Genomic DNA, 25,016 nt, shown 5'->3' with positions numbered 1-25,016 from the left:
CCTCTAAACCCAGGTTAGGGCCCTTGACAGCAAGCACCTGTCTGGATTCAGCTTGTTTGTTTTTCCTCATCCAGCCCATTACCGCCTCCAAGCATTCATACAGAGGAGACACATTATCCTTAGCTGATGCTATTATTGAAGGTTTAGAGAAATATATTTGGGTGTCATCAGCATACTGATAGCACCCTGCCCCATGCCTCCAGATGATCTCTCCCAGCAGTTTCATGCAGATGTTGAACAGCAATGGGGATAGGATTGTGCCTTGTGGTACGCCATACAACAGCTCCTTTGAGCAGCTATCCCCAGCATCACCATGTGGAACCTACCCGAGGTAGGACCGGAACCACTGGAGCACAGTGCCCCCAATTCTCAATCCCCTCCGGCGTTCCAGAAGGATACCATGGTTGATGGTATCGAAAGCTGCTGAGAGGACCAAAAGTATGAGCAGAGACACACTCCCCGTCAATACTCATGCGAAGATCATCCATGGTTTCTTTGTATGTGCACTAGTTGGGTGAGCTTTAAGCTCGTGTGCTCCCCATTCTCTCAACTCCTTTTTTATGGCCATGAGATTTGAGGTTTGTTTAAACTCTAGTTAATGAACAAACCAGGATCCTAAACTATAGTTTGACCTCGGGTTGTTTAAAATAGAGTTTACATATAAACAGAATTATGCATCTATTCTATTTTATTTTCTAGAACAGAGTTTCTGTGACAAGAATGACAACAGTAGTGGTGAGGAAACATGAGACAGTTATGCATGGAAGATGTTGTATGGACCCCCTTATAAAATTCCATGAATGAGGCAGGGTAATGGCACAACAAGAGGCTCATCTGGAAAAAAACATATCCAGAGAAGTTTCATGATTTATTAGTTTTCTTAAAACTGCAATTTCTTCTCAAGAGAGTTGTTCTTTTATTCGGCAATTATATTTGTGTTAATAATAAACATGTTTACCATAGTCCTGAACTTATACCACTGAAATTAACAGAGCCTGCACTATGTGCGCATGCTGATTTGCAAATTCCCTTTGAATATCCAAAAGAGCAACTTATGATTCTGCTGTTAGATATGAAGCAGCGATAACGGCTTTATTTAAAAAGTGTTCAATTTATTTTTATTATTAGTATTTTCTGTTCTCCGTTGATGTTTTCAGTCTGAATAATGCAAGAGGTAAAAGAAGATACCAGGCCAATGAGCTGTCAATATCTTAGAAACAATAATATAGGGTAACCCTTATATTTAAATTAAGTAGGATTCTTCTGCTGAGACAGCTGTTCTAGCTTATATATATTATTTATTAAAACATGTTTTAACAATTTTATTAGCAGTACCCTAGGCATAGCCAAATTTAGGATTTGGGTCTTCCTTCGATGTCGCATGCCATTCCCTGTTCTTCTTACCGATGTCGATAATGGAAACTGGAAAATAAAACTCTTCTTCAGAAGTGCATGTCAGTCTGCAATTATGCTTTGAAAACTGAAGTTACCTCATCTAGTAATAATGCATAATAGTCATTATGCATTATCACACTTTATTATAGCACCAAGAACATATGTTACAGAAGGATATATACTAGAAACATTAGTATAGTAGAAAGACAATTATTCAAGATACACCAGAATTCTAATCCAGAATTCCATGCACATTCTGATACACAGTTGGATTTCCTATGCATGTGAAGGTTATTGAGCCTTCAATTTATAGACGTCCTTCCAAAATTAAATCTATCTCCTTTAAAAACAAACACACACAAAAAACGGGCAAAATGCAGAGAGGCAGCTCTGTATTCAATACATTTCCAAGCCCAGAAAAGCTTGCTGGTTGATAACAGAGCCAAGATAGCATTAGTAGAGTTGAATCTATTGTGGAACATATCCTAGAACCTGCTGTTACAGGGGTCCCCAATCCTTTTCGACCTGTGGGCACATTTGAGAATTTGAGAAACTGCTGTGGGCACCACCCAAAAATGGCTCCCATGGAGGATGTAGCCAGTCACATGATGGCTGGTGGAGAGGCCTGGCTAGTCTAGAAGTGAGGGGAGGAGTCAGAGAGAGAGATAAATAGCAAGGCCAGAGGCTGGGACGGGGAAATGGAAAGATTTGCTTCTTGGTCCACCCAATCTTGCTCCGTCGACACAGCCCTTTCTCTGTCCACTCCCAGCCTCTAGCCTTGTGATTTCTATCCCTTTCCCATCCCTAGTCTTCTTTCCTCTCCCTTCCTAGCCCCTAGCCTTGCTCTTTATGTCCTACTCACTCCTTTATGTTGCTGTTTCTCTCCACTCCCAGGTGCTATTTTTCTTCCCACTCTTGGCCTTGCTCTCTCTCTCCCCTCTACCTTTTTGCCTCATTTTCTGTGTCTGCTTGCTAAACAGTTGATCAGTGGCAGGTTCAAGTACAGGAAGGAGAACCTGGCACACAAATATTTTTCAATTTTTTAATTATTATTTTTTTGATGGGGCAAGTGAATGAAGAGCAGTGTGGGTGGCATTGGAGGTCCCTGTAGGTATCATAACATCTTTGGGTGTAGTGTTGAGGACCCCTGTGCTATTATATTATGACATCGTTATGAAAAGAACTTCAAGAGTATTGGTCTTCTTGAAATAAGATCCATCCTTTCTTCACTTACCTAATGGTTTTTCTATCTAACCTCCCTTGTTTTACGCCTTTAAAAGCTGGAGCTCAGCTGGGTCATTTCTTCAAACTTTATTTCTGAACTTTAAAAAAACAAAACATATTATGTTGCCAGCTCTCTTTAAAATATACATACTACCATGATTATTTGGTACATGTAAAAATATTTTTCTTTTAAAAAATCAAAATGATTTTTAGAACATAGGCTCAGTTCTGAAGATCAGATCAAGTATTCATTTTTGAGATAAAATTAATAAGATATTCTAGTCACCCATTTGACATTTTTGTTAAGGTTACAGAGCAATGTCAGGTTAAGTTGAACAATAATTTATTACATAAAAGTTATATAAAATTAAGTAGGGTATAAACAAAGAGTAGTATCCTATACTGCTGCGGTGCTTTCTCTGGCTCTCTTGCACAAGTGGAACTCATCCCTTGGCACAACAGGAACCAGCAGTTCCCAAAGCAACCCTGGAAACTAATGGCAATGCTCGTTTCTGGAACAGAAGAGGCCAGGGGAACTCCCTTCTATAAGCTCTGCTGAACTGCCCCACCCTGGAAACTAGCATTGCTGCTTGTTTCTGAAACTGCGATTCCATGTTGTGCTAGCTGGTGGTTACGCTAGCAGGCAGGCAGTATAGGATACTGCCCAAAGACATCAAAATAACCAGAAGCACAAAAAAATAAATGGTGGCTGAAAAACTCCTCATCCCATCTTTTTTAAGCAAATGTGAATAAGCGTAAAAAATCAATATGAGGCGAACAATCCACACCACTTACTCCAATTCAGATTTTGGTCTTAACCTAAAGACAAAGCTCATTATTAGAGCTAAGGGAAAATATGCCAATTTAAGTGCAATAGCAGAATGTAGCAAGGGTTGATCGCACATTAAACACTCCTACAAGCCTCTGTTGTTTCAGTTTTCTATGGTGTTAATGATTTAACAACATTTTAGAGGTAGAATTTATGTCAACGTTGACAACGAGTCCAAACATGTTAAACCTTCCGTTATTGTTCTGCTTTTAAAGTAATTGATTAATCCTTGAAGCCCACATTTCTGAGAAGGAAAAAAATTAAAATAATTATATTCATAGCATATCTTACATGATCATGTAAAATTATTTTCTTCAGGTTCTGTAGACTACATCGTAATGAAAACTATTGTTCGTAATACATACTGGCATAATAGTTATATCAGCTGTATAAAAGCCAGCACAGCTCTCTGCATGCAAGAAATAGGTGGAGTACTTCTAGGCACTGTAGTCAGAGGGCACAGTATCAATAGCTCCCCTCCCACTGAGTCAGAATGGTAAAGAGAGGACTTGGAGCAATGCCTCTTAAAAGTATTGATCTACAACTCAAACTCCTGGAAAAATGCTAAGTGCATCCACTCTGACATTTCAATGTTGAAACTATGCAAATTAGCAAAATGTCAAAAAAGTAAGCATGTAATCTATTTAATGACATACTTGTCTGTTCGTTCTGTTGTTATTGTAAGAGCTCTCTCTGGAGAATGTGAAGGAGATCTCAACGTTGAACTAAGTGGGGATGAAGCACGTAGAGAAGATGTAGAGAGGCCATGCCGACGCATCTCTTGAATGGCACGTTCCCTATCAAGTAGAAAGTTATAATGGAAATTTGGGAGTATCTCCACACATTTTACTAAACTGAAGGCAAGTTGGACACTGTGCCTTCTTATAGGATAAACTGAACCCTTGTATACCCAGCATGACTGGGCTTCCAGCAACCAGGCAAACAGCTGAATGATGGGCTATTAGGAGCCCAATTGCACTGGGAAATAAGGCACATAGGAATGATTCTACCTGCTACCCCTGTTCTCCAGCTGTTTGGCAGGCTGTGAAGAGCCCAATTGTACTGGGAAAGAAGGCATACAGGAAGAGTTATCTTGAATCAGATATGTAATCAGTTGTAATAGTAAATATTTTTCTATAGAACTGTGTACAAAGTGCTTTTGTAGTTTTTCTGTTAAACACAGGAATCCAGATAATGGCACTTCTGTAAAGCAAATTCACTTACCGTTCAAATCGTTCTGTTGTCAGCTGTCTTTTTACAATATCATAATCAGCCTGCAGCTGTGCAAGTTTATTTCGGAGTATAGAAACTTCTCTATTAAGACTTGTTCTAAAAATATTGACGAACAAAGAAAGGTCTTAACAATTGAACATTTACAGATGGCATCTTACAGTAATTTTAAAAATAGCCACAAGCAAGGCAAACAGAAAAACAAGTATCAAGAAATGCACTAATCTGCATACATGCGAATTTTCACACACAAATGCAAATACACACAGCTGTGAAACATTAGGATACTACTTCTCAATTGCAAAACAGTGCTGGGAAAAATGCTTAAGAGATCAGTTCTGTCCAGTCCAAGCTTGCATATTTGGAAGCAAATTAATCTGAAACTGGGATTCAAGATCAGTTCCCATATTTGTTCATGCTGCTGACTGAATTCTTTCCACATCTTTGAGCTTCCAACTGCCCACAGCTATATGGAGACACTCCCATGTGAATGAGAAATGCATGGCTACTTAAGATTGTAGCGAGCATCCTAATCATCTGAAGGAAATTTTGTTTCATATATTCCATTACCATATTACAGTCACTATTTAACCCACATGGAAGGGACCCTGTGCTAGGGAAGAAAATGCATCACCACCATTAACAGAACATGCGAAACCACCCTTACTTCTAAGTCAATGTTTAGTCAGTCAAGATGTTTGGATGGAAGATCTTTGGATGGAAGACTAGAAGAACTGGGGTTCCAGGCAAAATAAATGAAGTTCGCAACATCTAATGACAAATTTGTATGTATATGGTGTACTAATCAGAAATTTAGGATTTTATCGATATTTTTAGACGCTTGTTTTATAAGAGCCTCGGAATCTCTGCATTAAGTTACAAATAACAGCTGAAAAAAACTCAAATTGTAGTTAGAATTGTAGTTTGGTGCTTCAAAACGTACAGTTTACTCTCTGAGAGTGTTAACTTGTCTTTGAGTAGCTGTATTTCTGAATCTTTCTCATGGGTTATCAAATGATTCTGAAAATCTTTGTCTCTGCAGGTAGCCAAGAGTGTTTCCAGGTTTTGTATTGTAAGTCGCTCACTGGACAGTTGCTTTTTTAACAGTTCTGCCTCTGCTTTTGCATCATCCAACTCTGACATAACCTAGGAGCATGAAAATAATTTGTTCCAATTAGCAGCCTCAAAGTAAATGTTAAATATTAAAGGTTTTATTTACAGACATCCTTTCACATACAGAGACTGTATAGATATATTGCTTAACCTTGTCGATTTTCCTTACCTAAGTTTAACTCTTAATGTCTGAATATTTTAACAACAGTTAAGGGTCAGCTGGAAAATAGTATATGCCACTTTTCAAATCAGTTTGCATTTACCATAATTAAGTGTTATATCTGTACAAACTAAACCATGCTTAAGGCTGTTTCTCCACACCCCACTCCCTACTGCTTGTAAGACAACAAGCAGGTTTTTATACATGCACTTTAGAGCCAGGACTACTCAGAAGATAAAACTATGGTTTCTCTATGCATTTGGGAGCTTAAAAGGGTTAAGGCAATAAATAATAGTGCTAACCATGGATAAGAGTTTTATCTACACCATACTATCGAGGTAAGAAGCTATCAAGATTTATTTATTTATAAGGTGTTACAAGAATACAAAGTAGTCCAAGGATGGAACACTGTACTTTACTTGGGTTCAAATAGCTATTAAAATGTGGGCAAACCACTCTCAGCCCAAGCTCTGTAACTGTAACATAGAAACATTACTAAACTACCTTGCAAGGTTGTGGGAGGATGAATAATATCATACAATGGGGTTAGTGGCTTTGAGAATTTCTTATGTCTCATTGTAGTCCATTCTTCACTTTGGAAACATTGGCTTGAATCTTAAAAAAATGAGGTTGTTCACAGACAGAGAGTCTCTTGTTCCCTTGCAGCTCCTATGAAAAGCCTCTCTGGACAGTAAGAGTGATGTGGGATGTGGCATGAAGGGTTGTGGTAGGAGAGGAACTGCCAAAACTTGAGTTTGGGTCCTTAAAGAATTTAAGGAGAGGAACTGCCAAAACTTGAGTTTGGGTCCTTAAAGAATTTCACAGAAGCAGAGTTTCCCATCCACTACTCTGCTCAGCTGCTCCTCATACCCCATCCAACATTAAGGAGATGTCCCTCCAAGAATCACAGGTGGCTTTAGAGGGGAGGAAGGTACAAGAAGTTTCCACTGATGAACTTCCTTAAGTTATCTAATTTAAGACAACTTCCTTAAGAACTTATCTTAGGGTCCAAGCTCTTGGGTTTCTATTTTGGTGTCAAAAGTTTTACCAGGTCTCTTAAATGTAGAATTTATTTAGATGTACTAAGAACTAAGTTCTTCCCCTTCTTACCCTCTCCAAATCCAGAGATTTGGATGTTAACTGACGTGATATAAGGTCTTTGTTAGACTCCAGTTTAACACACAACTCTCTAACAGAAGTCACATCAACAGTGATTGAAGATTTTTCTTCTTTTTCTCGCCTGAGACTCTCCTCCATTCTGGCCATATTTTTTGCCATTGAAGAGATCTGTGATTCATAAGCTTGGTGTGCAATGATATGCTAAGTGAAAGACAAAAGCAACTGTATTACTACATACATACATATAATGGCCTTTTTCACTGTATACTAACTGAAGTTCAAGTTCCCTTACTCACTTATAAAACAAAACAAAAAAGAAAACAACTCCCTACAACCTGAATTATTATTCTGTCCCAAAATACACTTACAACCATTTACAAGATATAACAGGCATTAGGCAAGAACAGAAATAGATATGAAATTAGTTTTCCCTTGGACTTACTGATGATTAATTAACAGCACTTGCTCGTTGCAGAAATCTCAAATTAATGCCAAGGCATTTGATTAAGAAAACACATTAATAAAGTGGAACAGGCAGCAAAACACAGCTACCAGAGATAATTACCTCCTGAATTTCTTTTTCCAACAGTTCCACTCTCTCTCTAAGGTGTCTTCGCTCAGTATCAACAGAAAGGAGTTCTAGTCGTACAGAACTGTTTTGCCCCTCAGCTTGATGGGCCTTTACTTCCCAGTCTTCAGCTTGGCTGTGGAGCATCTGGAACTTCTCCAACAACTCCTTGTTTTCTCTTTCCTAGTTCAAACAGAAATATCCATCCACTGAGCAATGAATCACTATAACAAGTGCTTTCTATCAGCCAATCATCTGACCCTATTTACACTTGCGAATCAAATCAGTAAACTGGTCCACTACACTCGGCAGGAAAGGAAATATTTTCCACACTATTCATTCATCTTTTCCCCACTCTTCAAAATAAAAATAAAAAACTCCTCCCTTCTTACAGTCAGGCCAAATCCTTAAGTTGAGATCTCAAAAGATTTGAAGCAGATGTTCTTTTAATCAGTTGATAAAAGATTTGATTACTACACACAATAAGGGTGCTATTCTTTAGGTTCCATGTGCTATACTAATTTTAAAACAGCTAAGGGGGTACAATGAAGGTCTTTGGCTGGGTACATGGATATCACTCACATACCTCATTGGAATGATGAGTTTTAAGTTGAAAAACCAATCTGGAGATTTGATGTGACAGTTGTTTCAAATAGGAACACACAAAGTAGTATATATGAACCAGTTGTGCACTTGTGAAAAAAACATAAACTGCTTTTTAATCTAATTAAATATAAGTTAATGAGCAACCCCAAATGTGCTCATAGACCCAGCTCTGACAGTTGAGGTGTAAGTGGTCTCAGTGTCACACAGTGCCTTTTATCAGCTTCAGCTGATACATTAGCTACAACCCAAGTGATAAAGCCTGAATGCAGGTATCCATGCAGGTATCTTCCCACCTGGATTATTGCAATATGTTATATATGGGGTTACCTCTGAAGAGTATCCAGAAATTTCAGTTAGTACAGAGTAGAGGAGCAAGGCTGCTTACTGGGCCTGGCCATTTCAAAGATATTATTCCAGTCTGCATCAAGTACACTGGCTGTCAGTCAGTTTCTAGGCCTGATTGAAAGTCTTTTACATAGATATCTTTAAAGCCATAAACAACTTAGGACCGGTCCACCTGAAGGAGTACCTTCTCCCATATATTCCTGCCCGACTGTTAAGATCACCTCCAGAGGCTCTTCTCTGTGTGCTGCCACCCAAATGATGCAACAAGTCAGGGGGCTACCAGGGAAAAGGCATGTTTGTAGTGCCCCCTGCTTATCTGTGGAATGCTCTACCCAAAGACATCCACCTGGTGTCTTCATTGTACACATTTAGATGCCAGGTTAAGACCTTCTTCCAGCAGGCATTTAATATTTTGATCTTTTCATTGTTGTTTTGGGTTTTTTTATTATTGTAAATTGCTTTGAAGGTATCTGACAGCTAGACGGTATATAAATTTAATAAAATAAATGCAGCTTGTGAGCTTCTGAAAGAATTTTTCTGCATCATTCTAGCTGGTGCACACAGATTTCTGGGTTGTATCCTTTATCTTTACAACAAGCAAGAAATTGCATGCAGTATGAAAGAATATGCTTGAGATATCTGGAACAAGTTTATGATTCAAAATTATTTTAAAAACTTTTCACAAGCAAATTAGATTCATGATCTGCGTGTTACATGAAAGACTTTGTATGGTCCAACAGTAAAATACATGCAGAATTTGAGAGTGGCTTCAGAATTTAGCATGCTGATAATGGGCATAAACCAACTCTTCGCATGGAACTTGAACTCATAAGGCTGTCTCTCATGTTCTCATCCATAAGGATGCATCTCATCCCTGGAAGTAAACAGGAAGGCATTGGCTAGATCAATGCTAATGAATGTGGATGCAGTATTTAAAATGCTCCTGCAATGGCTGTCTGTGAAGTCCTGGAACATTGCTTCTAAATGCAAGAGTTCTACCTAGGGCTGAAACTGTCTTCCAACAATGCTATAACTTGACTTCCTCCCTAGTAGCCCTCCCCACCTCTGCAGCATTTCACCTGTACAATCAAAGTGTGCTAGAGTATGCCCCTACCTTAGCTTCATTTTTTAAAAAGAAAATTTTCATCAGCCATTAAGCTGTGAAGATTGACTTGTAAATATGTTGGCAATGACTTCAGAAATTTCAGAAGCCAGAGAAGAGCTCATCTGGATGTCAAACGTTTTAGGAATGTATGGCTTCAATGCCTAGCATAATTATTTGTCCCTCCCCCTGGATAGTGAAAGATTTAAGCATAATGAGCATACTATAGCATGACTTCCATAGATTTCACAGGTTGCAGAATTTTGATTAAGTTAGTAGAGAGTGTAATACAACCCTAGTTATGAAATTAACACATAGTACATTTGATTCATAGAGTACTCATGGTAACTTTCACAGAATGCATTTCCTCACCTTTGAGGACATTAAACTTTCAAACCTGGAGACTTCAGTTATGTAATTATGAACTCTAATTTTCATTTCTTCTTTTTCACGCAAGGCTATTTCCAATTCAGTTGAGATTGCCTGTTTAGATTACACGTAGTATTAGATAATATATTATATACAAATAAAACAGGCCTACATCTCACTTCAGCTGGTACACCTTTGTATGGGCTGTACAACTTCAATGTGGATGTTCACATAACCAAATACTTCTGCATAAGAAAAAAAAATAACACCTCTCCCTGCAAAGAATTACATGTCAGGAAGAACGCTACCCCTGCTCTTATACTCTTGTTTTCTACATACAGGTGGTCATGTTTTGTTTTAAACTGAAGAGCATTCAATCGTGTGAGTCCCCACCTATAGTGTTGTACAGCCAACACACTGGATGACGACCTTAAGGCGAACTAAGCCACTAAAAGTACACTTTAATATTGCACTTGCAACATTTAATTGATAACTATTTCAACATTTTACATATTTTCACAATTGAATGTCTATAGTGGTAAAAAAACAAGTTTGGAAGAAATAAAGATTTATGGCTCTTTTGCTACATAATGGAAGAAACATTTGGTTCTGAGTTCTAAAGCTACTGAAAGAAAGTTATTTGATCACTGAGTACATAGTACATAATGGCTTACGGAAAGTAGAGAGACGCTTTATTAAAACTCAAAATTCTCATCTAAATTTACAAGGCTTTCCCAAGGCTTCTCCCTATCCAATGACTGTGGATTGTAATGAGAATACTGCTCTGTTTGTGATTGTGTCATGACTGCTGTGTCTGCGACTGGTCATAGAAGTATTTACACACTGGGAAGGGTGAGCTGGAAAAAACAGAAGTACTATCTCACCATTATCCCATGAATTTAATAGGCTATTTCATCTTTACTGACCTGCAGGCTGCTTATAATTAAATCATTCAGGCCTTTCTACATTATTTGCAAATAGTCTTTGCAAATCGTTTTGAGTAATAAACTGTTATGAGTTATCTCTACCTGAAGACTTCCCGTAGTCGAAACAGAATTTCAGTGGGAGTCCAACAAATTGCAATTATATCCTTTTTGTAGACTGCCAGATATAACTTTTTGGTATGACTGATTGGCAGATATTCTTGTGTTTCAAAACACATTGATTGTCCATTATTGATGTGACTATTCTAAGTAATAATTCACTTTAATTGTACCATCCAATATTATACATTTTGCCAAAAAAAAAAGCCATTTACTAGTCCAGTGCAGCAATGTTTTGTTCTTTGCACCTGGAATGTTTGTTCTGAACTTAGTAATTAGAAAACTACACATGCAGACTCATTTTATAGGATATAATTTATTTGGTTACTATGACTGTTCTATGCAATAAGATGCATTCCCTAATGAAGCTGCAACAATGAAAACGTCAAACATCTGGAAAAAGATAATTCCATATATCAGTCAGGACAATTTAGGAAGTCTAAGAGCAGAAAAAAATTCACTTGGACAATCTTGGAATGTGAATGAATACTTAATAGTAGCAGTTTATTTTGTTCATATGGTACTTGGATGATATGTTTGCGACTCAAAGGAATATGAACAAGCTAATATCCAAATATCTATGTACAAGAACTATACATGCTCCAAAATGCAAAGGTCTTTACCTTAAATAAGTAATGCAGATTCACTTTAGGCCACAATAATAAAAACATTTTGGATGTTGTTTAAAAACTGTTGTTTTTAAATGGATGCTGTTGTTTTTATACTGTTGTTTTTATGTTTTTGATGGTTTTAAATTTTGTATATTTTTAATGTTTACTGTTTTTTAACTTTTGTAAACCGCCCAGAGAGCTTCGGCTATGGGGCAGTATATAAATGCAATAAATAAATAAATAAATAAATTTTATGCAAATTACGATGTGCATCATTATGAATTATCCTTGTACCTGGTTTTCTCTGGCCATTGTGGCTAGATCATCCTGCAGTCTTCTGTTTTCCTTCAGAGCCATTTCTTTCACCCTGCCGGTTTCTCCAAGCTCAGAGTGTATTGCATCAAGCTGGCGACGGAAACTGGCTAGTTCGCGGTCTTTACCATTTAAGGCATCCTTTAATTGGCTAGCAAATGGGGGATTTGGAAAACCTTAAACAGAATTTATCTTTTTGCATTATAGTATATAATTCTATATAATGACCACATTCTAGTAATTAAGATCAGTCAACTCCTGTGTTTAGCTTTTCATTGAATAATACCTATATTTTAAATATTACCAACAGCCTTGAAAGTAAAAATTCTATTTTTGTAATGAGCATGGATTTCTTATGTATATTACCAACCTAATGTCCAAGCATTTGTGCAGTATGCCTGAATTTCTTGCACAGTATCATGATTTATTTATTTTATTTTATTTATCAGATTTTTATACCGCCCAATAGCCGAAGCTCTCTGGGTGGTTCACAAAATGTTGATTGGCAACATTTAACCACTGTTTGCTCAGCAAGCCAGGAACTGGTGTAAATGAACCATTTCTAAGCCAACAACAAAACTTGGTTTAAAGCTGGCTTATTATCCTGGCAAGTATGAGAATAATAAAAACATAATTCACATGTGGTTAGAGCGTTGGACTGGGACTTCGGAGATCCAGGTTCAAGTCCTGACTCGGCCATGAAGTTTACTGAGTGACTTTGGGCCAGTTACTAACTGTCAGCCTAAACTACCTCACAGCGTCGTTGTAAGGTTAAAATGGAAAGGAAGATTATGTAAGCCGCCTTGGGTTCCTTGAAGGAAAAAAGGCAGGATATACATATAATAAGTGTAATAATTAAATGCAGTTTCAGATATTGCACTAAGCTATTCCTGCCTGATTTGTTTACCTGCTTGTAGGATGGGGGCAAACAGGCTTGGGGCCTACTGCTCATTTAACAATGATGTGAGGGAGAAAAGGAGAGGAGCACGGATTACTGGCCCTGAGGTCAGGGAAAATCCATTAATCTGAAAAATCCTATCGCTCCCACTAGTGGAGGCTGGCGACTGCCATTTCAGTGGGGCTACAATTCCATTTTTGGTTTTAGTCAGAACCACCCAGACCTCTAAAGGAGCTATCCAAGGTGCTGAACCCATTTTGGAAGCTAGGCATTAGCACCTTGGATAGCTCATTTAGAGCTCTGGCTAATTCTGACTAAAACCGAGGATACAATTACAGCCCCATTGAAATCGGAGTCACCAGCTTCAATTGGCCCCCACAGACGTTGTCTAGGGCCCATAGGATTGCTCTCTGAATTACTTTTTTCTAAACGGTCAGATTTCAGATTTCTTTTTAAAACTTTCTTCTGCAATTGCTGCATACATATAAAGGTTCAGTTACGGGTGTGGAGTAGGGATACTGTGGCGGTACCCACATTTCTATTCCTTTAGCTATGTCTGGGTGAGTATGTCTAGAGAGTGTGGAATGTTGGACTGAGTGGGTGTGGCTGGTGATGCTGTGGAAAGGGGGGAGGAGTTTTGTATGGGGGAGCTGAGTGGTTTGAGGTGTTTGGTTGGTGATTGGGTTTGGAGGGTAGATATGTTTAGCTGTGTGATTTCTTGTCAGTTGTTGTGTGAGGAGTGAGTGAAAATATGATCATAGGGACTAAGGATTGTTATTATTAGATCGGTTACTACCAGTATTCTTAAGAATAGACAGGAGTTGAATAGAATTTGAAGGAACTAAGAACTGTAAACAACAATAAACATTTTCTTTATTTTGCTACCATAAAACCACATGTCAGTTTGGCTGTGTCTCCTGCTTTATTGGTTCATAAATAAACACTTTACATTAAACCTTCAGCCTGCTATACTCACAGAAAAGCCTTTTCCAAATCTCCTTATCTTTTCCCTCTGCTATAAGGGAAAGGTTATACTTTTCTTTTTACCCCTTCCTCAGGTATTTAAGTGGTGGTGCTTAGCCTGAGGGAGGTGTGTGCGTCAAAGCCTTGTGTGTGAGGGGGTGGCGTTGCGGATACCTTCACTACTGTAACAGAATTTAAAACATTCAAATATAATAATTTTCACTATCAATACTTACTCTAAAGACGACTCCAATTGAGTAATCGTTTGTCGCAAATTGAGAATAGTTTTTTCCTATAGAAAGAGAGAAGATTACAGGAAGAGATAACAGCAGCAATATATGTAATGTAGTCTAAAACAATGTATGTAATTTAAAGTCTAAAACAGCACTAAAACATCATCTCTCAAGTGACCCAGTACAGATGTTTCAAGAACCCTGTAAATATCAATTTAGTATTCAACCAGTCATGCACTAGCACCAGTCATTAGGGACAGCTGTAGTATAAATGTTACTCATGGTTTTTGATACTTTTAACATTTATTATATTTGTCTTACTGTTTCTTCCCACCCACCCCATCAATACTGCAATTTTCTTTTGGCCACTGACATCAGTTCCACCACCAGTTTCAGCTATGTTATGTGGGTATGGAAGTATGTGTGTCATTGATGCACACCTACTCACCCCATGTATACACTTCCTGATCTCATCTTGCAGCCTAAATTCATATTTCTCCATGATGCGGGCCACAAATGGTTGACAGTATGGTAGTAGTGGGGGGGAGGGGAAGAGGGGAATTGATGCACAAATCTTTTTCCTTCTTCACATATATTGCAATATGTTTTGCCTTTCCCCTACTCTCTCCTTCTTGAAATGTTTATTGTGATAGAAAAGGAGATGTTCCTCTAAGAAAACAGCAGCAAAGCATGTGGGTCCCTCTGGCCAATGTTTTTCCTCCTCCCACACTTTGCCAGCAGCCAGAAAATGGGAAAAGGAGTAAGGAAGAATGGGGTGAAGTGGTGGCTGAAGGGGTCTTGGCAGCACCTATTTCTATTATTTGCCCATTTTTAAAATCTCAATCCCCATCATATTCATTACTTGGATCAGGGGTGGGAAGCCAAACAATGAGCTTTCTAGAAGCAGTGTTAGATCTAATGATTGGGTTTGCACAACACACTAACCCACAATAGGTTGTTTTCTGGAACAACCCACAATGGATCAGTGTGTCACCTGCAGGCTGCTTTTCCCACCCATAGTGGCATGTTTCACTCAAACAACCCACCCTGAGAACCCATGGTTTCCAGTAGAGGTTGTTTTACCTACAGTGGGTGGGTTAGCATGTTGTGCCGCTGTAGGTTACAGATATCAGCTACAAAGCTGCTCAGCAAGAGTGGCAGAAATGCATATTTATTAGAGTAATAAATATGCATTTTAAAAAAGTAAGTATTTGTACTCTGGCAATTCAGAAAGCTCAGAAATAAAAGATCAGTAAATGAAAGGGCCACAAACTTCAGAAATAATCAGAATTTAGTAAAATTGCATTGCTTGCAGTCCCTATCAGAGAAAACAAGACCGCGGAACGCACAAAAAGAAGCAAAAAATGGCATCAGGAAAATTACATAAAATATTTTAAAAAACAAAAACTTAATTGCCTATGTAATTTCTCTTAACTAGGCACAAAATTTGGTTCTTTGATGCAAATTTATTTATGTAATTTTCAGAGGTGGGGAAAAAAACACCAAAGCTCCAATCGCAATAATTAACGCAGTTGGAGTAGGGATGGGGGCTTGGTGGCAGATAATACGAGTTCTACCGCAAAGTTCCCTGGAATGCCAGGCGGAGCCAGCTGGAGGACCAAGGGGAAGGAAGGGACGACAAGCTACACACTGTGGGTAGTGTGCCTGATCACCTCCTAGCCACACCAACCATGCAGTGTGGGTTGTTCACAAAACAACCCACAGTACATTACTAGTCACCCATGATGGGTTGGCATCTCAAGCGAACATGCCCATAGTTTTGATGAATCTGCTGTAACTTGCTCTGAAACTTGGGCTACAAATATCAAACAATATTTGCTGATTTTTCTATCTGCTGCATAGTCTTTCCAGCCTTTTAATATATTATTTGCTTTTTAATGTGATTTTTAAGAAGCTGTTAACAATGGATCATTTTCTTGAATTTTTGATCCATTTTTAGTTTAATATCCGCTATTTAGATGCACTGGCCTGGGTACAAAGACTTGTGAGCTGAACTTTGTTAATGCAACAGAGCTTTCCAGGTCCCTCCTCCTGTCTGCAACCCCATGTCCCTAAAATCTTCTTTTGATCGATCAGGGGACCTCCTGGAATGGGATACAGATAGAGCTTCGGCTATTGGGCGGTATAAAAATGTAATAAATAAATAAATAAATAAATAAATAAAAATACACTGCAGCAGGACAAAGAAATTTGCAAAATTTCAGGGAGGGAACATGGCTTGAGCGGTAGTGTCATCTTCATATTTAGAGCCCCTTTGGAACCAAGCCATTGAATTTCCCCAGTCATTTTGTTTACCCATTCTTTCCATGTTACAAGTCCAAGAATCAAGAATAAACCTATTATAAAAAGGTTCACATAATCTACTTCCTACTTTATGTACATACCTTATTGGCTAAATTGTCATCTAGACATGCAATTCTTTCAGTCTTTTCATCTATACTTTCCTGAAGGCTGTCCTTTTCCTTATCCAAGATATTAATAGTACTTCTGAGCACATTAATAGTTTCATCTTGTGTGGAGTTCTTATTATTGAATTTATCTGAAAATGAATGAACACATGCTTACTTTAGCTTGGCTCACTTGCTTGAACCATCTAGATATACAGTACACTAGTCTGGACTACCTAGATTAAAGGATTTCATGGGCAATAGAATATGTTCCTCCTCCCTGCCTCTTTCATCCCTCTTCCTAAATGGAAATGGCTCAAAAGGACAGGAGAATCCAAAATGCATAAGAAAGAGAAACCTATCTCATGGTCACTCCCCTTGTCTTTCTTGTCCTCTAATCCCTGTTAGCATTTCAACAAGATTGGAGAGGAAGAGGGGCTGGTAACTGAAGACCGTGTTCAACCCAAGAGCAGCTAACTGTTGGCCTTTAGTACAGACAGGGAAAAGAGAAGGCAGATGTTTGTTTCTAACTTTCTTTATAGGGAGTTGAAATAACTGTTCCAGTCATTTCTATCTCTATGATTAAATATCCAAGTCATAAACTTTTTTTCTAAGAAATGAAACAACACCCACCTATTTTGTCTTCTAGCACTGCAATATCATTTTGAGTTGAATGAAGTTCATCTTCTTTAAGAGATAATTTGTGCTGTACCTCATTTAGGGACTTCTGTATTTGTTCATTTAGTAACCTGCAGAATCAATATACATTTTGGGGGGCAATGTGGGGGAGAACCCAAATTGCATATGTTTAAATACAACTAAGTTAGAATATGATGAACAAAACTGAAAGAGACTGCAAAAGCAAAACAAACCAGTTTTTCCATTTTATCTGCAGTGGGTATTATAGTTGCCAAATTAGTAATACACTAAACTCACAAAAAGTGTAATTAACATCTGTACCTTTTAAATCTAATTCCTTATTGTTGGATGACATCCAACAGCTAAACTCATCTTTTAAGGTTTCGTTTTGCTTGTGAATGTGTTGGATTCTATTAAATTTTGTGGTGGAAAGCAATATTGCCAATACATCAGCTAGAAATGAATACTGACCCTGAATGTCAGTATGCATTTAAGGAACACAACCTTGTTTCTATTGAATTAGAAACAGAAGACTGCACATCCTGCCTCAGCTGGACTCCCTCTACCTTGGGCCATCTAACCCCAACTGCCCTGTGGGAAATATTCCAGGAGAGGGTGAGAAGAAGATGTCAGGCCATGCCTCAGCTAGACTCCCACCACCCAATAAGGCCATCTAACATCAACAGCTCTGTTGGAAGGATTCCAGAAGAGAAAGGGAGGTAGATGAGGATAATACACCTGACACCTGCTCCACCTGAATGCTTCCCGCCCCCCAGGGCCGCCTTTCCACCAACTTCCCTGTGGGAAGGATTCTGATGATATTTTAAAAATTGTTAATACTGTTCATTGTGATTTTATTATTTCTATATTACTTACACAGCACCTTGGTAGGATTACCAAATAACTGTGCTGAGCCCTATAACATTAAAAGGATACTGTCTGAACATATATAATATGTTTTTCATCACTACTGAGCAACCAGACTAACCAACTGCTATTTTGGATTAAGAAGCACAACATCCAGTATGACTGTCAGGAGGACATAGATCTGCCACCTCTCTTTTAGGTGTTTATCTTGAATGCGAATAATTTGTGTAAGGTTGCATGAGTTACAAATTTGAATTTAATACTGCTGAACTTACTGAAGTGAGGTTAACTCTGTCTTAAATTGTGAAGTATCTTCAGATGACTGGGAGAGTTGATGACACTTAGCATTTAATTCATCTTCTAAGCAGACTATTTTGTCTTTCAGTAAAGAAATAGTAGTTATCTGGTCAAGCTGTTCTGTTTCCAACTACAGCACAAACAAGAAACGGATATTATTTTCTAAATCTACTTGTGGTATAAATTTGAAAATATTTTTGAAAGCTAAACAAAAAGCTCAGTATAATTCATTCAAAGAAATAAAATAAAGGCTACAAAACCAGGGTTGCACTCTTAAACTCTTTACTTCATCATAAATTCCATTGAAATGATTATAAATTCCATTGAAAGCATTACATATTTCAATGATTGCATTGAAGCCCTCAGTAATGCAACTACTACCAGGAATACAAACAGGAATTGCTACTAATTCACATGGTGCCTATCACAATTCCCAAGATTAAAATGATCATGAAAAAGTGGATAGACCTCTAAATATCATGATTCTAAATACAAACTGAGTAGTCAGCCCAGAGAAACTAATGACATCCCATCACTATTGATATTAGCAAGTACCCTAAACCACTTACCCTTTGAACAGTGCATTCTAGCTCTGAAATTTCCTGTTCCAACTTTGATTTTTCTAAAGCATTGTCCTTCTGTTGGATCTAATAAAACAAAGAACAATAAACTCAAGCAATAAGTAAAAATTAATTTACTTGGCTGTTATGAACTAAATTGTCAGTACAGGATTTCCCAAAGTATCTGGTGGTCCAGGGTGCATGGAAGACTCCTCCGCTGTATTCCTTCAGGACATCAAGCCTGGCTGAAGGAATGTGGATGGGAGAGACAGCAAGAAGAGAGATGGAAAGCAGGGCATCCCAATTGATCAGTGAGCACTTATATTCCTTTTACTACTCAAACATTATGCCTCCTCACAGTGACAACTCTCACACAATGATGTTTGCACATTACTTTTGGCTCTTAACTCTCACAAGTGACCTACTATAGAGAAAGGTGGAACAGGAGTCTCAATAACAGTACTGCTATTTTTCATGAAAGGGCAATGTGGAATCTAGCACTTCTCAGAGAAGATGCGGCATGTTTATTTCTAGTGATTTATAAAGCAGACTAGGCCTGGAAAACCAAGGTTTTTTTAATACTATAACACAGCTGAGTTTCTCCTCTTATGTGGATATTCTTGTAAGGATGAAATATTTTATTATGTTTCTGCATTTATTGGTGTTTTAATTGTATTTTATGATTTAATAGCCACTCTGAGAACCTATGACAAGTGGCATATAAAATAATAATAATAATAATAATAATAATAAAAATAATAACAACAACAACAACAACAACAATAATAATCTGGTCACACACAAAACTCAAAGAAATAAACAGACTCAATCGCACTGAACTCACAAAACACTGCATGCTCCATCCCAATTCATGCATTGAAAGAATAACAACCAGCAAGAAAGAAGGAAGAAGAGGTCTGCTGGACAGTAACACAATTCATGTTAAACAGATAAAATCACTCAGAGAATTCTTCCACACTAAAAACACCCCCATTCATAAAGCCATAGTAAAAGCAGATAAAAATTACACTCTACTCAACTTAGCACTACAAAATGAAGAGCAAACATGACCACTCCCACTCGCAGAGAAAAAAGAAAGATGGGCACAAAAAACACTACATGGGAAACACTACAACATAATACAGAACCCGCAAAGAACAATCATACGAATGGTTCAGGAAGAGTGAGCTATTTCCAGAAACAGAAGGATTCCTAATACCTACACAGGATCAAGTTATAACAGCCAAGAACTACGAAAAATACATCATAAAAACGAACAAACTAACAGTGTAACAACAGATTTATGTAGGAAATGCCATCAATTCTGAGACACAAAAACCAAACAAATCATGTAACAGAAGGCTGTAAAATTCTGGCAGGAACAGACTATACAGACAGACACAATACAGCTGCAAAAATAATTCACCAACAACTGGCCATCAAATTCAACCTCATCAAACCACCTACACCATACTATACATACTCACCCGAAACAATCTTGGAAAATGCAAATCATAAAATATACTGTGACAGAACAATTCGTAAAGACAAGCTAATACCTTGCAATTGACCAGACATAACAGTCATAGACAAAAAGAAAAACACACGTACCTCATTGACATAGCAATACCTAATGACAAAAATGTTGTAAGGAAGAGGAAAAGAGAGAAAAATATATACCACTGGCAACGGAAGTCAAAGACCTAGGGCAACAAGAAAGGGTCACAACAATTCCGTTTGTCACTTCAGTCACCAGCATCACATCAAAAAACCATTCAGAAAACCTTCAGAAACTGGGCCTACCAAAATATATCCACACCGACATCCAGAAAGCAGTCATAATTAAGACATGCTCAATTGTCAGGAAATTCCTGAATCTGTAAAAAAAAAAACAGCATGACTTGGCAAAAACGGTCATGTCCGTCTAGAAAAACCGCCACGAGCAAGAAAGAGAATAATAATAATAATACTGTTGAATCCTCCCAATAACCAACTTTAGCTGCACCACTTTCTGCTGTTACTGAAACTCACAAATGTGCCTTTAAAAAGTTGGGATTTTTATAACTGGAATCAGTGACTGCCCTGTTTTCCTTGCACCATCCACAGAAATGCCCACTCTTGCGAGTTAAGAAAGTAGCCCAAAGTTACCACAAAATTAAAACACTGCAGAAAACATTGCTCACCTTTAATTTCTCCCTTAGCCCTTCTTTCTCTGCCACTAATCGTCTGAAATCAGCCAATGCAATGTTTCGTTCCTCTTCTGCATGACTTTGAGTCAGAAAACAAGTTTTTGTTTCTCTCCGTAAAAGGTTTAACTCATCCTGAGTCTAAAGTACAAAATTAATACTTTTTTAATTGATTATTTAGAAAATTTACATGTATGTATAACATGAGAGCCTTTATGAGAGAAAACTGTGAGAGGGAGGGGGAAAATAAAGAGAAAGGTTGGAGAATGAAATAAACTCTGCCAGATGTTATGAGGAATCTAACCCAGCATTGACTTCTACCAATCTGCCTGCCCAACCTTAGGCTATTCCTACCCAATTTATAGATAGCTGTGCATCCTGCAGACTAGGCCATCTAAACTGGCTGTGCAACCATTATATAACAATAAATTATTTAACTCTTGTTCATGATTCTACAAACCTCAGATAGTACCCTGATGTGCTAATTTGGATCAGGCACATATTTACTTACCTGTTCATAAAGAATACTTAGTTTGTCTCTTTCTGCAGTTAACAGTTTGACATTAGATTGAATTTCTATCATGTGTTTTTCAAATTTATCCAGCATAGATTGCAACTCATCTCTTTCTCTGGTAACTAATCTAAGATCATCATTCTGTAAAAGAAAGACACACAAAAAGGAAAATTAAATTCAATAAATGATTAAAACAATATATTCCCAGTTACTTGGCATGGTAGAGCCCTTACTGTAATAGAAACAGATATATTCTACTGTTGTAAATAATCAAGGTTGAAATCCTAAAGAAATTATTCTTGTTTAAATCCTACTGAAGTCAATGACAGGTACCATCTGACAAAAAGATTGCATTCAAAACTATGCATTGGTAAAGAGGATCATTCTAGGCTTTATAAGCCACAGTTTAATAAACCCAGTCAATGGGTATTGGGCTTGAGCACTCCTATTTATATCCAAACTCTGGCTTAATATGTAAGTTATCAAACCAGAATAATAATTAAGGATGATTATGTTCAGATACAATGCTTAACCATAGTTAAGTGTTACAAGAATGAGCCTAGGCAAATCTTGGGTTAATGTGTTCTCCACTTCTAATCAAGTTATACTAATAAAATCGTGGAAGGTCATTCAGGAAAAAATTGTTTAAGTAATGTCTTTAGCAGGCACACCCAAAAAAAGCACTTTTGGTGCCCACCTGATATCAGCTGGCTGGAATTCCAAAGAGAGGTAGCCAGTACACTTAATGGCTCTACTCTGAGTGAACTCTAAACAGAACTTATTTAGGTCCACACAAAGCCATCAGGAGTGCCTCACCTGATAACCTCAGTGACTGAGCAGCTGGTATAGGAAAAGGTGCACTTTCGAACACTGAAACAGAACCTTAAACATGGCACAGTAACAAATAGCCTGCCAATGCAAAGCTGTTATTTCAGGGGGAGGCAGGGCAAAGTCCACAGGTTGCATGAGCCTCCCCCAACCTCTTTTGCAGCCTGAAAGTACCACTGCCATTGAATTTTGGCAGCAAAAAAGGCACATTTCACCTTTAAAACAAGGTGCGCACTCACAGCACACTTTGTATTAAAGGGAAAATGCATCTTTTTGGCAAGGTAGTGGATATTTTGGCAAGGATGTGTGTGGCCTTCAAACCCTCCAAGGTTGTCCATCCATGTTACATGCTGAAATAGGGCAGCACCACGCATTCTGCACATTATATGTTCTAGAACATGCTTACTTGACTTCACGTTGAGTCTTACACCATTTGTGCTCTAAATGACATCTAGCCAGTTTCATTGGCCGCAGCTACTCAGCATACCAAGGGACAGCCAGAGAAGGCACTCAGATGCAGCAATGAAGTCGATGGCCTGTCACATCTCACCATTCTACAAAAAAACTAAGGCCTTGGCAGGATGATCATCCTCTCTCATTGCATAGGATTGGGCTACATGTGGTGTTGCAGTACTAATAACATCACACTGACTCATAATTAAACCTGGCACTTCTTTTGGAAAAAATCTGCTTTCCCATCCTTAAAATAGTGTATTAATTCAGTCAACACATCTGAATACTTGAACACTGCTTGATTGTCTCATTCCTATTATAACCCTTCTAACTACATAAATGGCTGCTAACAGCCATTTCTGAGTAGTAGTGTATTGATGTAAGCTATCCATGTATTTCACCACTCACTTAATAGCCATAGTTGATAAGAAATTGCATACATGAAGGTGAACAGCTGGGATAAGAGGTCAATAAGTTAGTAACAGTTGTGGGCTAATTTATAAGGATAATGTAAATTATTATACTCTGTAAAAAGTATTTCATAATAAAGTATTATATATTTAATAAAATAATCATTACCTTTTCTGGAGACCGGCGTAATGGACTAGATCTTCGTTTAAGTATCTTTTGGAGACATTCAAGTTCTCGCCTATAGTAGTCCCTGTCTTCTTCTATAGTCTTTATAAATGCATCTAGACGAGAAGGTGATTTGTCTCCAAGCGCTATGCCGCCTTCTAACCTCATTCGCTCTAGTTCTATAACAAGTTCACGATCTGCAGGAGAATGTAACCAACAAGCATGAACAAAGTTTCCATATATGAACAGTCCATAATTAAAGCATAACCAAATTCATTAGGGAGGTTGTAAAAGTCAAGCTCTTTTACAAGCTTTCCATTTCCATTCAAAATCCCTCACAAAGACAGGGAAAACAGTAAAGACTTGAAAGCTTGTGTTCAAATGCTCAGCTTATATCTTTGCAACTGTTGAAGAACAGCTGTGGTATTTTATTAGGGCTGCCAACTGGTCAAACTTTTAAAATGGATAAATCTGCCTTTTAACCAATACATATATTAAATGATTTTAAATACAATTGCATATGAAATACCCAGTATAATTGTCTATTTGCAATATTGAAATGTGCAAAACACCAACAATTTAACAAAAGTTGCCACTCATTTGAAAAACAAAATCCATCTTTCATTACACCTTTTCATTCCTCAATACAATCACATACCAGAAACAAAACAGTTTAAAAATAATAAACAACCCTGTGCTTGACTCACAGTCTCATCAATTAAAATTGGTGCCTGCTTAATCAAGTTTTAGTTGATTAATCTCCTGATGAAAGTTCCAGCCTTACTAATTCATTCTTCCATTTCTGCCTCGCAGAGCAACAAATTTGGAAGTGCAAGTGCAGCTGCAAGGAAAATAAAGTCTGACATATTTTCATTATATAAAGCATCTCCCGGTTCTACCTTGAGCATATGGGGTAGACAACTAAGAGGATCAGAATGAGTGTTGCATAGGTGCTATGCATTATTATTAAATATATTTCTATCCCACCCTTTAGGTATTCACCTTCCCAAAGAGGCTAAGTATGCTGAGCTAGGCATTGAGTAGAGTCATTATTGACTTGAAATCGCAAACAAAATACTTCTAGTGGTTTGCTAGTCTTATACTTTAAAAAGGCTGGACAGAATTCAACAAAGCACATATGATACACACTGGAAAGAATAAAATGTACAGATCAGGTATAGCTGACTAGACAGTTACTCTCTAGCAACATTTCTTATCAAGAGTCTATCCAACTGAACATTTGTCAGTTGTAGGATGCTGCTGGCAGATAAGAATGTCATTTTAAAATACTAGCAGGAATCTGTTTGAAGCTTTAGGAAGTAATAATACTGTTCAAATGAACAGCTGTAGGGATGTGAAAGCCCAGAAAAAAATGGAAAAATTCATTCTCCCCACCTCCAGTTTTTGAAGGACCACTCCCCTCTTCCAAAAGTTGAACAGCTTTGGATTAAGAGAAAATTTCTTTTAGAATTTAAGAAAAGGTGTTTATATATTGTTACCAAAGTGTTTATATGTTGTTATGTTGTTACTCCCTCCCAAAATAATTTCTAAAAACTATGTACCGTATT

At 37.7% G+C, this 25,016-nt stretch overlaps 1 protein-coding gene across 1 annotated transcript in view; it reads right to left on the bottom strand.

Moving 5' to 3' along the window:
- Positions 1-2,352: 2,352 nt before the first annotated feature.
- Positions 2,353-25,016, bottom strand: part of CEP135 (centrosomal protein 135) — a 37,615-nt gene continuing 14,951 nt past the window's right edge. The window contains exons 11-26 of the mRNA XM_063135800.1: positions 23,452-23,645; positions 21,589-21,732; positions 21,075-21,218; positions 18,901-18,978; positions 18,310-18,461; positions 17,162-17,277; positions 16,526-16,680; positions 14,124-14,179; positions 12,009-12,177; positions 10,064-10,174; positions 7,636-7,821; positions 7,062-7,271; positions 5,622-5,824; positions 4,673-4,777; positions 4,105-4,245; positions 2,353-2,717 (exon numbers count right to left, since the gene is read on the bottom strand). Coding sequence (XP_062991870.1) covers positions 2,669-2,717; positions 4,105-4,245; positions 4,673-4,777; positions 5,622-5,824; positions 7,062-7,271; positions 7,636-7,821; positions 10,064-10,174; positions 12,009-12,177; positions 14,124-14,179; positions 16,526-16,680; positions 17,162-17,277; positions 18,310-18,461; positions 18,901-18,978; positions 21,075-21,218; positions 21,589-21,732; positions 23,452-23,645 — 2,213 coding nt within the window. The 3' untranslated portion in view covers positions 2,353-2,668. The remainder of the gene's footprint in view (positions 2,718-4,104; positions 4,246-4,672; positions 4,778-5,621; positions 5,825-7,061; positions 7,272-7,635; positions 7,822-10,063; positions 10,175-12,008; positions 12,178-14,123; positions 14,180-16,525; positions 16,681-17,161; positions 17,278-18,309; positions 18,462-18,900; positions 18,979-21,074; positions 21,219-21,588; positions 21,733-23,451; positions 23,646-25,016) is intronic.

The sequence above is a fragment of the Elgaria multicarinata genome, chromosome 10 (genome assembly GCF_023053635.1).
Source record: "Elgaria multicarinata webbii isolate HBS135686 ecotype San Diego chromosome 10, rElgMul1.1.pri, whole genome shotgun sequence".
Taxonomy (NCBI): Eukaryota; Metazoa; Chordata; class Lepidosauria; order Squamata; family Anguidae; genus Elgaria; species Elgaria multicarinata.
This window is presented reverse-complemented; position numbering and strand designations above follow the sequence as displayed.